At 30.4% G+C, this 13,543-nt stretch overlaps 4 protein-coding genes and 1 non-coding gene across 5 annotated transcripts; 4 read left to right on the top strand and 1 right to left on the bottom strand.

Annotated features, from left to right (window-relative positions):
* Window positions 1-2,413: 2,413 nt before the first annotated feature.
* QC (Glutaminyl cyclase) lies at window positions 2,414-6,289 on the top strand. Its single transcript, XM_065504742.1, has 6 exons — window positions 2,414-2,764; window positions 2,836-2,945; window positions 4,746-5,028; window positions 5,402-5,539; window positions 5,727-5,934; window positions 6,005-6,289. Exons 1-6 carry the CDS (start codon window positions 2,687-2,689, stop codon window positions 6,178-6,180), a joined length of 993 nt encoding a protein of 330 aa, XP_065360814.1. The 5' UTR covers window positions 2,414-2,686; the 3' UTR covers window positions 6,181-6,289.
* LOC135954552 (ribosome biogenesis regulatory protein homolog) lies at window positions 6,219-7,688 on the bottom strand. The gene is made up of 4 exons (XM_065504741.1): window positions 7,428-7,688; window positions 7,114-7,366; window positions 6,547-7,040; window positions 6,219-6,482 (listed from the first exon to the last, which is right to left on the bottom strand). The coding sequence occupies exons 1-4, from the start codon at window positions 7,574-7,576 to the stop codon at window positions 6,329-6,331; spliced, it is 1,050 nt and encodes a 349-aa protein (XP_065360813.1). The 5' UTR covers window positions 7,577-7,688; the 3' UTR covers window positions 6,219-6,328.
* A 522-nt stretch (window positions 7,689-8,210) lies between these two features.
* On the top strand, window positions 8,211-9,807 carry rasp (protein-cysteine N-palmitoyltransferase Rasp). The gene has a single exon (XM_065503842.1). It carries the CDS (start codon window positions 8,246-8,248, stop codon window positions 9,743-9,745), a length of 1,500 nt encoding a protein of 499 aa, XP_065359914.1. The 5' UTR covers window positions 8,211-8,245; the 3' UTR covers window positions 9,746-9,807.
* Window positions 9,808-11,121: 1,314 nt separating this feature from the next.
* Window positions 11,122-12,758, top strand: RpL28 (ribosomal protein L28). Its single transcript, XM_065505366.1, has 5 exons — window positions 11,122-11,185; window positions 11,581-11,683; window positions 11,879-12,121; window positions 12,320-12,399; window positions 12,613-12,758. Exons 2-4 carry the CDS (start codon window positions 11,588-11,590, stop codon window positions 12,395-12,397), a joined length of 417 nt encoding a protein of 138 aa, XP_065361438.1. The 5' UTR covers window positions 11,122-11,185; window positions 11,581-11,587; the 3' UTR covers window positions 12,398-12,399; window positions 12,613-12,758.
* Window positions 11,419-11,491, top strand: LOC135956115 (small nucleolar RNA CD11). The gene has a single exon (XR_010576355.1). It is a non-coding gene; the product is annotated as a small nucleolar RNA CD11 (small nucleolar RNA).
* Window positions 12,759-13,543: the final 785 nt, after the last annotated feature.

Raw genomic sequence — 13,543 nt, 5'->3', positions numbered from 1 at the left:
ACAAAAATGCATTTACCAGGCCTATTATACATATGCATGTATGTCACAGTAAATGCTGTAAACGAACTTGTTTTAATCTAAACCCATGGTAGGCGTTCATATTGTTCAGGTTACGATGATTTTCGTCAAACAACCCGAATGTGAACAAAAGAGCGTAAAAATACACACAATTCATTCAGTTTCTTAATGTTGTTGTGGATATTTTATTTTTTACCCAAAAGAGCACACAAATTAAATGCCACTTTTTGCCTACCAATGAACTAAACACATTAATAAGAGACACGTTTACGAACTAATTAAAATGGCACCCATTCCTTTTTCACTATTTAGTTATTCAATATTTTTGTGTTGGGTCTACGCAATTTGTTGCAGAAGAATAATTTTAGAAACGAAGCCATAAGCATTTATTTTATAGGACTACAGCGGAAAACTTCCAATCTTTATGGTACAGAAAAAATATAACTTCCTACTAAAATTCCTTTGCAACACATAACTGGGTTCTAGGATCTTTAAACTTCGATTTATAGTTCGCTGATGAACAATCAAAAACATTTAATGAAACTACAGACTAACCAAAAATATATTGGTTAATCCAGATGCGGCGAAGTTTTGTATTCGCTTTTTTTCTACTAAAAACTTATAGAAATATTGGCTATTTTACGTAAGTAGATTGAATTTTACTTCAAATCACCGAAATAAAACTTATAAAAAGAAAAACATGTTTTAAATACCTTGATAGAAAGACAATTTTATTTTATTTACAAGAAAAAATTTGTTTCAAATGTTTAAAAAATAGTATTTAAAGAATTTTTTAAGATATCCAAAAAAAGTACCATTATTTACACAATCTTACAAATTTCAATCGATTTCCGGCTCGGGTTATATTTAAACCATTTTCTCTAGAAGATTATATTTATGTCAAATGTTTAGAAAATTTTACTTAAAAGGAAATTTTTTTAAGAAATAATTACCATTATTTACCCAATTTTACAACTTAGTTTTAGCTACTAATGAAGAAAATAAGATCCATCAAAAGCAAATCTATTTTTTAAGGGCATGTCTAATGTACAAACATACATAGTTTAAATCAAATATCACTCATATCATTACAATACTTATGACAAAATCCGATATACTCAATTGGGGTATTCACATGGTCTGCTATTAGTCATATTGTCCTAATGTCCTAATATATTATAACATTTGTTGTTGTGTATTAAACAAAAAAAAGTATTATTTATTGACAAAACAATAAACATAGTTCAAATAGTGTTATTAGTTTAGAACTTTTTTGTTTGAAACACAACAAAAATTTGTTAAAACTATCATAACATATTAGGACATTATGACTATATGACCTTACTCCGCACAGTTCCAAACTGATTTTTAAGCAAAAGTGTTATATTGGTGATCTATGGAAGTTTGGGTCTTTTGTGATGTCACAAACGTGCCAGAAACACAAAATAATCTAAATATATGTATAATGGAATAACTGGATTTGTTATAAGTTTTAATATGGTATCGATCGGAAACACACTTTAGACCTATTATAGGATTATCTTCAATATAATCGGATGAAATTCATTTATTTGTCGGCCTAATTACCAGACCTAAAACTTACTGTTTTTGTTAATTTTTCATTACTTTTTTTAAATTGTAACATTGTAAAAAATAATAATGCTTTTATGTTTACCCAACACTTGTTGCTTATGTTCTGAACAGTACTGTAACTTACGATCTGCAATTCACTTAGGCCCTAATTTTGTAAATCACGTCACCAAAGTGATGTTTATGTGCAAAGCAAAAACAATATTTCACACATTTTAAAAATTTGTTTTTGTTTTGTGTACACAATTTTCAAATTATGAAAGGCAAATCAACGCTTGAATTTTTGTGCGTTTGTTTGGTTCACAATTTGTACATAAAACAAAAACAAATTTTTGAAATGTGTGAATTGTTGTTTTTGCTTTGCACATAAATATCACTTTGGTGACGTGATTTACAAAATTAGGGCCTTAAATTTAATAATCTTCCTTTTCCGTATGTTTTGCAACATAAAATCAAAATTATTGTTATAAAAATGTAAAACCAATTTCAATAAATAGTTAAAAAGCTACCGTCCCGTCCCACCCCGCATAATATAAAATAAAATTAATCTGACTTAATTATTTATGTTTTAAAAAGAGCTTTTCTACTCTCTACATTAGTTTGTCTATTTTAAATTATATTGTTGTTTTGTTTTTTTGCAATAAACAATAAAATCGAAGAGAAAAAGCTTTAACAATTTACAAACAATATTGGAAATTAAAGTTGTTGTTTTTATTATTCAATTGGAAAAGCCCTTGAAAGCTTTAGCCAGATGAGTGCTTGAAATAATTACGGATGCTTTTTGAATAACTTTATTTGTTGTTAGTTTTTAAATGATTTCTGCTCAAGAGTCCAGCAGCCAACACTTGTTTATGGAATTGAACAAAATATACAATTTAGTTGTTTATTGAGTCTTTGTTAATCAGTGGCGAATGAGTCAACGTTAAAATAAGGAAAAGTGGAACGGGCGATTGAACTAAAAATTACCGTATTTAAACAAAAGAGAACAACGACAACACGATAAATAAAACTTGTATTGTTTGTTGTTTGTGTTATTACGTTTTTTTTTTATTTTCTTGTACTTTTATTTATTTAAAAAATGTTTAAAACTAAAGTTTTGTTTTTTTATGTTTTATTCTCCTTCATATCATTGGGTACATTACAAGTTCAACAACAAGTATGTGATATTTGTATTTGTGTTTTTTTAATTTAAATCAAATTCCTTTATTAAAAATAATTTTATTTTAGTCTTTGTGGCCCGATGATAATGACCATTTCAATAAAACTTTGGCAAATATAATGCAACCCCGAGTTGTGGGATCTGCAGGTCATACAAAAGTACTCCAATTTATAACAAGGTAAATATGTTGAAAAAACTACAAAAACCAGTTCGATCTCGCATGAAAAATGAAAGGGAGAGAAAATAAAAAATATTTATCTAGTATATAGTTATATTTTTTATAACTTTAACCGCATAAGTTCGTCATTCCATTTGTAAATTCCATAATTATGTATATATTCCGACCCCGTAATGTATATACGCCTGTCACGTTTTTTCTCACCCAAAAATATTTTTTTTAAAAATCTGAAATAACAAAATATGTATCAGATTGCGATAGTATAGTTCAAAAATACCCAAAGATATTAGCCGACTGGTTTTTACATTAAAACGGTGTCGCGCACCGTTAAGGTGAAGGATATACATATAAGATTCGGCACAGTCGAATTTGTTGTAGAGTACAATAAGCTTTTCCAAGCATCTCCAAAATCTTGATCCGTTTTTTTACACTTAGTTGAATAAATTGATTTTAAGTTTCTCAGCGAATTTTCTGAGAAACTGGGGTCTTTCGACCTCAAAACTGTGTAATAACATCACCAAATTCGGAAAATGGTGAAAAACATTAAAACAAAATTTTTTGCTGAAGAAATATCCAAACATTTTTCTCAAGGTTACTTAAAAAGCATATACATATGTATACCATTCGAAAGGCCTAAGTTTCTTCTTTCTAAATCCGCTGAATATTTAGCTAATTCAAGATTTTGGGGGTGTTTGGCAAATTTCCCAAAAAATCTTGTTCTACTTGACATAACCTACGAGAAAATTAGTATCACATCCTAGGTATTTCTGCTTGATTATTTTTTTGTATCACAGTGTTTTTTTTTTAAAAAAATTAGAATTACATACATATGTATGTATTTATTATTATTTTTGATGTGTTTTTGTTCATGTTTCAAAGAAACTCGTTTTTTCACCAAAAAAATAATTTTTTGTTCATTGGTTCCACTTGTATTCAGGCTGTTGTAACTGATGAATTTTATGATATGTATTAAATTTCAAAATTGTAAAATTCTTATACAATTACATCAATTCGAGATATCGTCAAGAAATTTATTATATTTATATATGTATATAAAATGGAGGTATCAATGTAACGTTAAAATACCATTATCAAAATAATGAAGAATTCCATTACAATTATAAATGTTTACCACAGTAGGAGACGATTAGAAGATGATCAATCAAATAGCTTTTATGGAAATTGGTCAAATATTCTATATACATATGTACATATATGTATATCGTTACCTATAACGCAAAACACCCTAACTAACAAAAAATTTAAACCCTTTTTTACACATTCCGATGTAAAAAACTTGTTTTTGAAATGTTTGTTAGTTTGGGCTTTTTGCGTTTTAGGTAACGATATATTAAAAACACACAAACAATTGGTCAATTCACAAGGTCTCTTATCAGTCATATTGTCATAGTGTCCTAATATATCACGACTCGGCAGCTCGGCTTAACCGACTTTTAGGCGTTCGGCGCAGGTCTCTGCTGGTTGCTTACGATAACACGATAAATATAGCATACAGAGTAGTATTATTTTAGGACATTTTTTGCTTGAAATGCAATAAAACCATTGTGAAATATTAGGACATTATGACCTAGAGAATTGAACAAATATACATATATGGTCAATTCACAAGGTCATATTCATTATGTCATAATGTCCTAATATTTCACGAATCTGCGGCTCGGCTTAACCGATAACTCCATTGTGAAATGGAGTCCGAATATACCATTGTGAAATGTATATAATAATGTACATACATACACAACCAGCCCAATTTAAAACTATTCCTTGTTTTTATTTCAGAGAATTGCAATCATTGGGTTTTAACTCGGAAATCGATGAATTTTCCGAAAAAGTGCCCATATTTGGCAATGTTACATTTGCTACTATTGTTGGTGTACTCAATCCGGATGCGAGTGACTTTTTGTCCTTAGCCTGTCACTATGACAGTAAATATTTTCCAAATGATCCAGGGTTTGTTGGTGCTATTGATTCTGCCGTACCTTGTGCAATTCTGCTTAACACTGCCAAAACTCTACAGCCTTATTTGCAGCAAAATAAAGGTCGCAACGACCTGGGATTAATGGTACGTATAGATGTTAGTTTCAATAAATACAGTAAGAACTCGTTTTTTGTATTCGATATTATTTCAAAGAATATAATACAATATTTCAAAGAAATTGTGAAAAATGTTTTTCATATCGAGCCGTTTTGCTTTTATAAAGATTCCTTACAAATCGAGGTCGCATTGTATTTCAACTAGATACATTTTATGTACTTAATTGTTATGACGCAGTACAGAAAGTGTGAGGTAATCATTTAAAAAAAATGTGTCTTCTTATAGTCAATACATGTCATATGCATTATTAGTATTCATATAGGAACTAATGCAAGCATGAATCGTATTGTGCATACATAATTTGTTTTATTTAATATATTTATTGGATCTTTATTTATAGCTAATATTCTTTGATGGTGAGGAAGCTTTTAAAGAGTGGACAAATACAGATTCTTTATATGGTTCTCGACATTTAGCGAGAAAGCTTTCAACTTCTCAAGCTAAAGCTTCACCAAAAATACGGCATATTGATAGAATTGTAAGTATGTTCTATTGGTTCAATTCTAAAAAGATTCTTTAGAATAAATTCAATAAGTTTGAAGTACTAAATTGAATTAACTCTATGAATTGATTTGTAATGAATGGTTAAGAGTCCAATTATAATAAGAATTAATGCTTTTGAAAATTTGAAGCACAGTGTAATTATTGTTTTATTCTTATTGCAGGAAGTTTTAGTTCTTTTAGATTTAATTGGATCAGCCAATCCCAAATTCTCTAGTTTTTATACCAATACCCAGGGTTTGCACAGCAGTCTCTGTGATATTGAACGAGATTTCATGAAACAGAAACTTTTAGAGGGTCATAATCTTATGTTTTTAAATCGCCAAGCACAAGGGTTTGTAGACGATGACCATCGTCCATTTTTACAAGAAAGTAAGTGAAATTTTTATGATTTTTTGAACCCTTCAATTGAGATTCGTGTAAAATTATAATTTATTTTTAGATGTTCCTATACTACATGTAATACCAACACCATTTCCGCCTCAATGGCATACAGCCAATGATAATGCAGCCAATTTACACTGGCCCACCATCAGAAATTTCAATAAAATCTTTCGCACCTTTGTCTACGAGTATTTGCAACGTCACCGGGAAAGAGTTAATTTAAGATTTTTCTAATTTTTTTTAGCAGATTGTATATTTTAAAATGTTGTAAATTTTATTTTTTTTAGAAAATGTTAAATTTTTATTCATTAAAACTAATGTAAAGAAACATGTTACTACATAAGTTGTTTTCATTTCACACAATTACATAGCTGAGTGAGACTTATCTTCTTTTGCGACCTACAGCGACCTTTTTGCCAGGCGCTCTTTGACCACGACCTCCTTTAGGTTTCTTGCCCACAGCCTTGCGACTGCCTTTACCACCGCCCTTCTTATTCTTTTTACTCTTTTTGCCACCATCTTCATTGGCTTCCCGTCTACAAAAAAATAACAAGAATTATAACATAACAATCATAATCATAATATACAAAAGAAACTCACTCTAGGCGGTCGTCGTGTTTTTGTAGAGATATTGCTTTTTCAATATCAATTTTAGGTTTTTTGTTCAATACACTCTTAATAAGATCCAAATTAACTTCCTTTTCTGGTTGATTGGAAATGTGGGAAGCCTTGCGTTTTGATCCGGGTATCAACTCCTTTACACCAATACCACGAGCTTCCTTTTCTTTGGGCAGTTTATTTTGGAATTTACCTACAGAAGCTGTCGAAGCCTTGGCAACTGTTACAGCTGTTAACAGTTGTCCCGAAGTGGCAGCCTCTCCACCTAAGTAGCCACTGCGCGGAACTTCTTCTTTTCTGGCTCTTACTATATTTTTCATACGTTGTATTTCATTCTTGGCTACTTTTTCGTTACGAAGATCAATCTTCTTTTGGAACATATCCTGCATGGGATCAACATTTTTTGGTACTTCCAAAATCCAATCTTTTTGTTTTTCGGCATCTGCACGTTTGTAGCCATAAGTGGGCACCCATTTCTAGAAAAAATAGATAACACATTCATAAATCAAATCTACTACTATATAAAGTATATTATTTATAAGTACTTACATCCAAAGTATCATCGTACACTTTCTTAGCCTTATTCTTTTTGGTAATACCCTTCTCCTGAGCGAATTTCTCCCATTTGGTCATTACCTTGGGACCAGGTACCTTGCGCAAACGTGGCATTATTGTAGTAGGTGCAGGCAGTTTTGCCACTATACACTCATCTACACGTTCTGTGGGCAACTGCCAGATTTCGTTTATTAAAAGTTGGGTATTGTCACGAGTTAAATTTAATATATAATTTTCTCGGTTTTCTCTATAATAAAATATATAATAGTTTAATTTTTCTTAAGCTATTTCATATAATGCGGACTTACTTTAGTTCATTATCTTCCAAATCATTGGGATCTGTTATTAACATCATGCCCACATCGATGCGACATTCTAAATGTTTGTCTACCGTTATGGGTTTATATTTTTCCAATTCTTTTTGTTGCCTTTCCAGCACTTCTTTTACAATATCCATTGTAATTTATTTTTTATTTGTTAAACTTATAAAAATTTTATTCAAAAATACTTGTTCAAACTTTCAATAATTCTTTTCGGTTTATAATAGCACGTGTTGATGTTTGTTTTTTTTAACAACATAAACGTCAAAATTGTGAAGTTAGCTCAACAGAGTTGTATAGCAGAGCATCAAAAATAGTAGTAAATGCATTTTGAAACAAGCGTTAAATCAACTAATTGTATGTATTTACAGCATTAATAATTAATTTTAATGTTTATAATTTTATAGGGCTTCGCCAATACTTTACTGAAATATTTGAAACGAAAATCAAATTTATTACATACTACCCTAAATCACAACACTATAAGTGATAGTGGTAATTGTGTTATCATTTCTATGCCATGTATTATCATGAGAAGAAGAAGCAATTTGTTTACAAATCATTTCCCTAGTAGCAAGGTGCATTTAATAAGGTGCCATCGGCAGCACAGCTGATTATAGAAATAGCTCGCACAAATGTCAAACTACATATATAAAAAATATTCGCACGTACGCCCGTATGTCAAACTCTATATATAAAAAATAAGTGAATTCGCCTGTATTTATTTCAATTCGCCACTGCTGTCACCTTGTTAAATACGCCTTGCCTAGTAGTAAAACCGGTACCGTCCTCCATGTGCGTCCAAAATGCAAACAAAGAACTTAAATTTATACAAAAGTGAAATTATTGCATATTTTAGTGTTTATATTATTTATATTGTTTATGAACTATGGATGTTAATAGAAGCTCGTCACAAAATTTGGAAAATATCAGTTTATGATTTCCCCAAAGGATGGCCTATATTGAATTCTCTTAAAGATGATACAAACGATGAGTTATACGCTTTCACCGAGTACATGAAAATATACTGGCCTTGGTATATTTTTCATTTGGCAGCAACAACTGTGATACGAAAATTTAACTACAAATGGCAAAGCTTAACAAATGCAATAGTTTGTCTAATTATACTACTAATGACAATGAAACTGATATCGATTGCCCTTATTGGATGCTTGATCATATCCTATTACTTTGTAGCCCGTAGAACCTCAAAAAGGTTAACGTGGCTGTTATCTGTGTTATGGATGATTTCAATGATATTTCTTAAAACGAATCGTTATTTACAAGAGGATCTTGGTTACACTGAGTTTCATAATGTGATGGTTACGTTATGTTGGTCCATATTACGAGGCTGTAGCTACAGTTTGCAATATGAAAAGGCCTATCGCATAAATGAAACAAATCTTAGAAGTAAATACGCTTTGTCACACTTTTTAGGATACACATTATATTTTCCTTGTTTAATGTTGGGACCTTTTATGGGTTATAATCGTTATATTATATTAGAGCATGAAAATAATCATTCAGGGAAACAAAAATTTAAAATATTTCTTTGGCAAATTGCCAGAGTAATATTCTGGTGGATTATTCTAGAGATAGCCACTCATTTTGTATATGTTCATTATATGGCTGTGGATATAACAGCCGTGGAAATTCTCGATACAAAATTTGGCCTTTATGCCGTGGGATATTTTATGGGCCAATTTTTCTTCATGTTCTATGTCATTTCCTACGGCCTGGGCATAGCTTTTTCCCAATACGATGGACTGCAGCCTCCCCGAAAGCCTCGCTGTATTGGTCTGGTTCATTACTATTCTGATATGTGGAAATATTTTGACGAAGGTCTATATGAATTCCTCTTCACCCACATATATGCTGAAATGTGCAGCAAAACTTCTTCGGCTTTAAGAAAAATTTTAGCTACAGGTGCTACATTTTCATTTGTTTTTCTATGGCACGGATATTATGGATATGTATTCTTATGGAGTATATTAAATTTTTGTTGTTTGGTGGGAGAAAAAATTGTAAAAGGCCTAATTAGATCTCCCATTTACAGGAGTTTTATGAAAAATAACTTAAAGCTTAGTGATGCAGGTCTTCAGCGCTTTAATGCCCTATTGGGTTCACAAATCTTTATACCCGCTGCATTTTCAAATTGTTATTTTATAAGCGGGTTGGATGTTGGTAATTATTTGATGAAGGGTGTTTATCAAGGTGGTTGGTGGAATTATTTAACTTTAACATTTTGTACTTACTGTTTCTTTCAATGCTGTGAAATATTACTGCAAACAAATTATGTAAATTAAAACTAAGTTCACTAAAACACTGTATTTTTGTAAATAAAGTTCAAAACTGAAATAATCTTAAATATTTTTTTCTATTTATATACACGAATGAAAGATGGACTTAATTTTTAAAATAACGTTACATTACTAACAACAGCTGGAAAAATAAATGAAACGCTTAATTATTAGGGGTTCAAATACACTTTGCTAAAAAAATCGAATGCGACCAAAACGTCGATTAATTGAGAGTAGTCGAAAGTGATAGCAAAATGATTAAAATATTTGGCATCACACATATAAACACATGTATTCTTGCAAAAATTTTAAAAAATGCTTTTACGCATCAATAAATCTAGCAATCTTAAACTTTTGGCATTAAAATATGACAAAAAGTTGAAAAGATGACTTTTCATCAATAGTAAATGACGATAAGACGACTATTCAAAAATTTAAAAAGGTTGAAATGATATATCGACTTTAAAATTAGAAAATTCTTCTTTTTGTGTAAACTATAGAATTCAGTCTATAAAAAAAGACTACGTTATCCCAAAAAAAATAGATAGTAGTCAGGTCAAGCCGTTGCCGATATAATGATAAATACCGTTACCGACATTTTACAAATAATTTTTATTTATAGTAATACAACATTTTTATTTCAATAATTGAGTTTATTAAAATCTATAATATATATAGATAATAATAGATATAGATTAAATAAACCATTAAAATTATCTTACAAAATTATTTTTTTTTTCGCGAATGTTAAAAAATTTTGATAGAATTCAACCAAAAGTTTTTGTGAGTAAAGTGATCAATAAATATATTTTTTTCTTTATTTAAAGTAAAAGTTAATGTTTTTTAATGTACAGGAAGAGCATTCAAAGTTCTAGAAATTGTGACCAAGAAGGAATGCCGACAGACAATTCGTACAGGTTGAAAGAATATTTTTTAGTTTTGTATGAAAAACATGCAAAAAATTAAGTCGTTTTTCAATTAAACCTATTAATAAAGCCAAAAACTATTAGTTTTTCTATTGTTTATTATGTATTTATTTTTTTAGGATCTTGATTTTATGGTCTTGAGTATTATAAATAAATAAATTATTAGTTATTCGTTGTTTCGCCATTAATTGTGAAAACTACATTTCGTTACTGTAAATGACATATCAAATATATATACATACATTCATATCTGTGGAAACTATTATTTTTATAAAAATGTATATTTTAAAAAGATTTTAACATAAACAAATATATGATAAGAAAAACCAAGAAGTTTATGTGTAAACGAATTTTTTTAAAAACTGTATCGTAACAAATACAACCCTTAAATAAAATTCTTTCCAAACACTTCCGGAGGAAAATGAAGTTTGACAAATGCAGCCAACTTCAGTCAATAGCTATAGTGTCGCCGCCATGATGTTTCCTGTTTCTTTTCTGTCATCGCATTCCCAGACAAAAGGTGAGATTTTTATTTTCTCCAGTGAATTTGTTGAGTTAACACGTGTGAAATTTTGTGAATGAATAAAAATTATAATCACCAAAGTCTGATCAATCACATATTACATACTACTACCCATAATTACAAAAAATGCTGATTTTAAACAACATTAAAGCCAAGGGTAAATATTCCGAAATTCTACACGTGCTAAGCTCAATCAATAATAGATATAAACGAAAAAGTGAATTGTTAAGTTTTGTTATGATGAACGAATAAGCGGAAGAGTTCCATGAAGACTATATTCATCACCCAAGACTGAAAAATAAATTTAACAATTTTCTTTGCTGTAATAAATTATTTAGCATAATTGACTTTTACTAATCGATTTTATTTGTATATTATTTTTCCTTTAACAGATCTGAGATGGCCACTACTTCATCGCACCTTAACTGGTTGATCATCCGCAACAACAATGCTTTCTTGTTGAAGAAGCGTGATATCAAGAAACCATTCTCGACTGTGAGTATTTTTAGTTTCGTTTCTTATTTGTATTTTAACTTTCGATGATGTTATTGTATAAATTCACAATGATAGTTGATTCACCACGTGATAATAACCTTTCTAAACCTGAGAAATTATACAATAAATATGTTGATGCTAAATTATTTAAACTTATATCTAATGAATATTTGTTATATGTTTCGTGTGTTTTAGGAAGCAAACAACTTGACCAATGTCAGCTCTTACCGCTACAGTGGTATCGTGCACAAGAAGACACTCGGTGTTGTTCCAGCTGCCGACAAGAAGGGCTTCACAGTCGTCATGAAGAAGGGTAAATATGCCCAACGTCCTGCCAAGAACACCGTCAAAGTAACCATGAAGGCTGGTCCCAGAAGGTCTTTGAAGAAATTGAGAAATCTTTTGACTGACAACAAGTACCGCAAGGACTTGACTCAGGTTAGTTATAGTACAACTTGTCATGATATTTTCATTGTTTGATATCATTTCTTGAATGATGATTTTTATAATTTTACCAACCAAGATCGCTGAATTGTTTTGTTGAAACTTTAAAACTGATGAAACTTTCATATTTTATTTTTAATCCCCTTTGTATGTATAATATTAATAATAAATGTCTCTTTGTTATGTTTATAGGCTGCTTTGCGTCGTGCTTCCGCTGTGATGCGCTCTCAAAAGGCCCCACAAGTCAAGAAGACCAAAAAACCAGAATAAACGTAAGTACATGATCCAGTTTAGTTATAGTAAAAATCATGATTTTTTTCATTGTGTGATATCATTTATTGAATGATGATTTTTATAATTTTACCAACCAAGATCGCTGAACTGTGGTGTTGAAACTTTAAAACTGATGAAATTATCATATTTTATTGTTAATCCCCTTTGTTTGCATTATATTAATGATAAATTTCTATTTGTTATATTTTTAGGCTGCTTTGCGTCATGCCTCCGCTGTGATGCACTCTCAAAATGCCCCACAAGCCAAGAAGACCAAAAACAGAATCAACGTATATAAAACTGGATTAAAAAAAAAAACTTTATAAAAAATAAAACAGAAGTAAAAACACCTTAAAAACTAGTTTTGTGTTTTACTTTGCAACCGTCGATTAGTTGGGATATATGTATATGCGATGCAGAATGTGTATTTACAATTTATGTACTAATTTGTTGGCCGCAAATCGCATTCTTAACATTCTTTTAATAGCAACAACATCGAATTTTGGCAACATCAATTTTTGTTCTTTTAGCATCTCGAAAGTAACGATTTTCATGAAGTGGTTCTTCTGAATGTATAAAGAATTGAATCAAAATAGATTAGGGAAATATGGCCGTTAATCCAAGGTCCTTAAACTACATTTTCGGAAAGCTGTAGTGAACGACGGAGCTTGCAAACTTAGCTCATCTGTGGATTCGTTTCGAAATAAAAATATGTAGTATATATTTCGAAAGTTTTCTTCCGAATCGAAATATAACTAATAGTATTTTGGTATAAATCAAGATCATCGAAACAGCTTGCATTTTTATAATCACCCCTATCGGCAATAACATGTGAAATTTTGTTCCCATGAAATATTCATTTCCCTCGAAGGGAAAATTGCTATCGGGAATATCATGATGAACTTTACATTCACAATAGTTGATTTTGTTCGTAACAGCTGTTTATTGTTTACAAAATTCCATCTAAAAATTTCACAACAAGGGGAATTTTTTTCACGTGAACAAAGTTGATGAACGAAAAAAGGAAAAGGGAAATATTTCATGTGAAATGTTGATTCGCGATAGGGGTGAATTTCTTTGGTGTAGATAGCTCTCATAATTAGAAGCACAAAAACGTTATTTTTCCCTGCTCTCTCTTAGTTT

Source organism: Calliphora vicina, chromosome 3 (assembly GCF_958450345.1).
Source record: "Calliphora vicina chromosome 3, idCalVici1.1, whole genome shotgun sequence".
In the NCBI taxonomy this organism is placed as follows: Eukaryota; Metazoa; Arthropoda; class Insecta; order Diptera; family Calliphoridae; genus Calliphora; species Calliphora vicina.
This window is presented reverse-complemented; position numbering and strand designations above follow the sequence as displayed.

What these genes read in the sequence shown, in the direction of transcription:
- RpL28 (XM_065505366.1), top strand. Translation starts at nt 11,588, where the DNA reads ATGGCCACTACTTCATCGCACCTTAACTGGTTGATCATCCGCAACAAC. An exon ending in TCAAGAAACCATTCTCGACT is followed by an intron (nt 11,684 to 11,878) that starts GTGAGTATTTTT and finishes CGTGTGTTTTAG; the next exon opens with GAAGCAAACAACTTGACCAA. An exon ending in ACCGCAAGGACTTGACTCAG is followed by an intron (nt 12,122 to 12,319) that starts GTTAGTTATAGT and finishes TTATGTTTATAG; the next exon opens with GCTGCTTTGCGTCGTGCTTC.
- LOC135954552 (XM_065504741.1), bottom strand. Translation starts at nt 7,576, where the DNA reads ATGGATATTGTAAAAGAAGTGCTGGAAAGGCAACAAAAAGAATTGGAA. An exon ending in TGTACGATGATACTTTGGAT is followed by an intron (nt 7,041 to 7,113) that starts GTAAGTACTTAT and finishes TATTTTTTCTAG; the next exon opens with AAATGGGTGCCCACTTATGG. An exon ending in AAACACGACGACCGCCTAGA is followed by an intron (nt 6,483 to 6,546) that starts GTGAGTTTCTTT and finishes ATTTTTTTGTAG; the next exon opens with ACGGGAAGCCAATGAAGATG.
- rasp (XM_065503842.1), top strand. Translation starts at nt 8,246, where the DNA reads ATGCAAACAAAGAACTTAAATTTATACAAAAGTGAAATTATTGCATAT.
- QC (XM_065504742.1), top strand. Translation starts at nt 2,687, where the DNA reads ATGTTTAAAACTAAAGTTTTGTTTTTTTATGTTTTATTCTCCTTCATA. An exon ending in GCAACGACCTGGGATTAATG is followed by an intron (nt 5,029 to 5,401) that starts GTACGTATAGAT and finishes CTTTATTTATAG; the next exon opens with CTAATATTCTTTGATGGTGA. An exon ending in TCGTCCATTTTTACAAGAAA is followed by an intron (nt 5,935 to 6,004) that starts GTAAGTGAAATT and finishes ATTTATTTTTAG; the next exon opens with ATGTTCCTATACTACATGTA.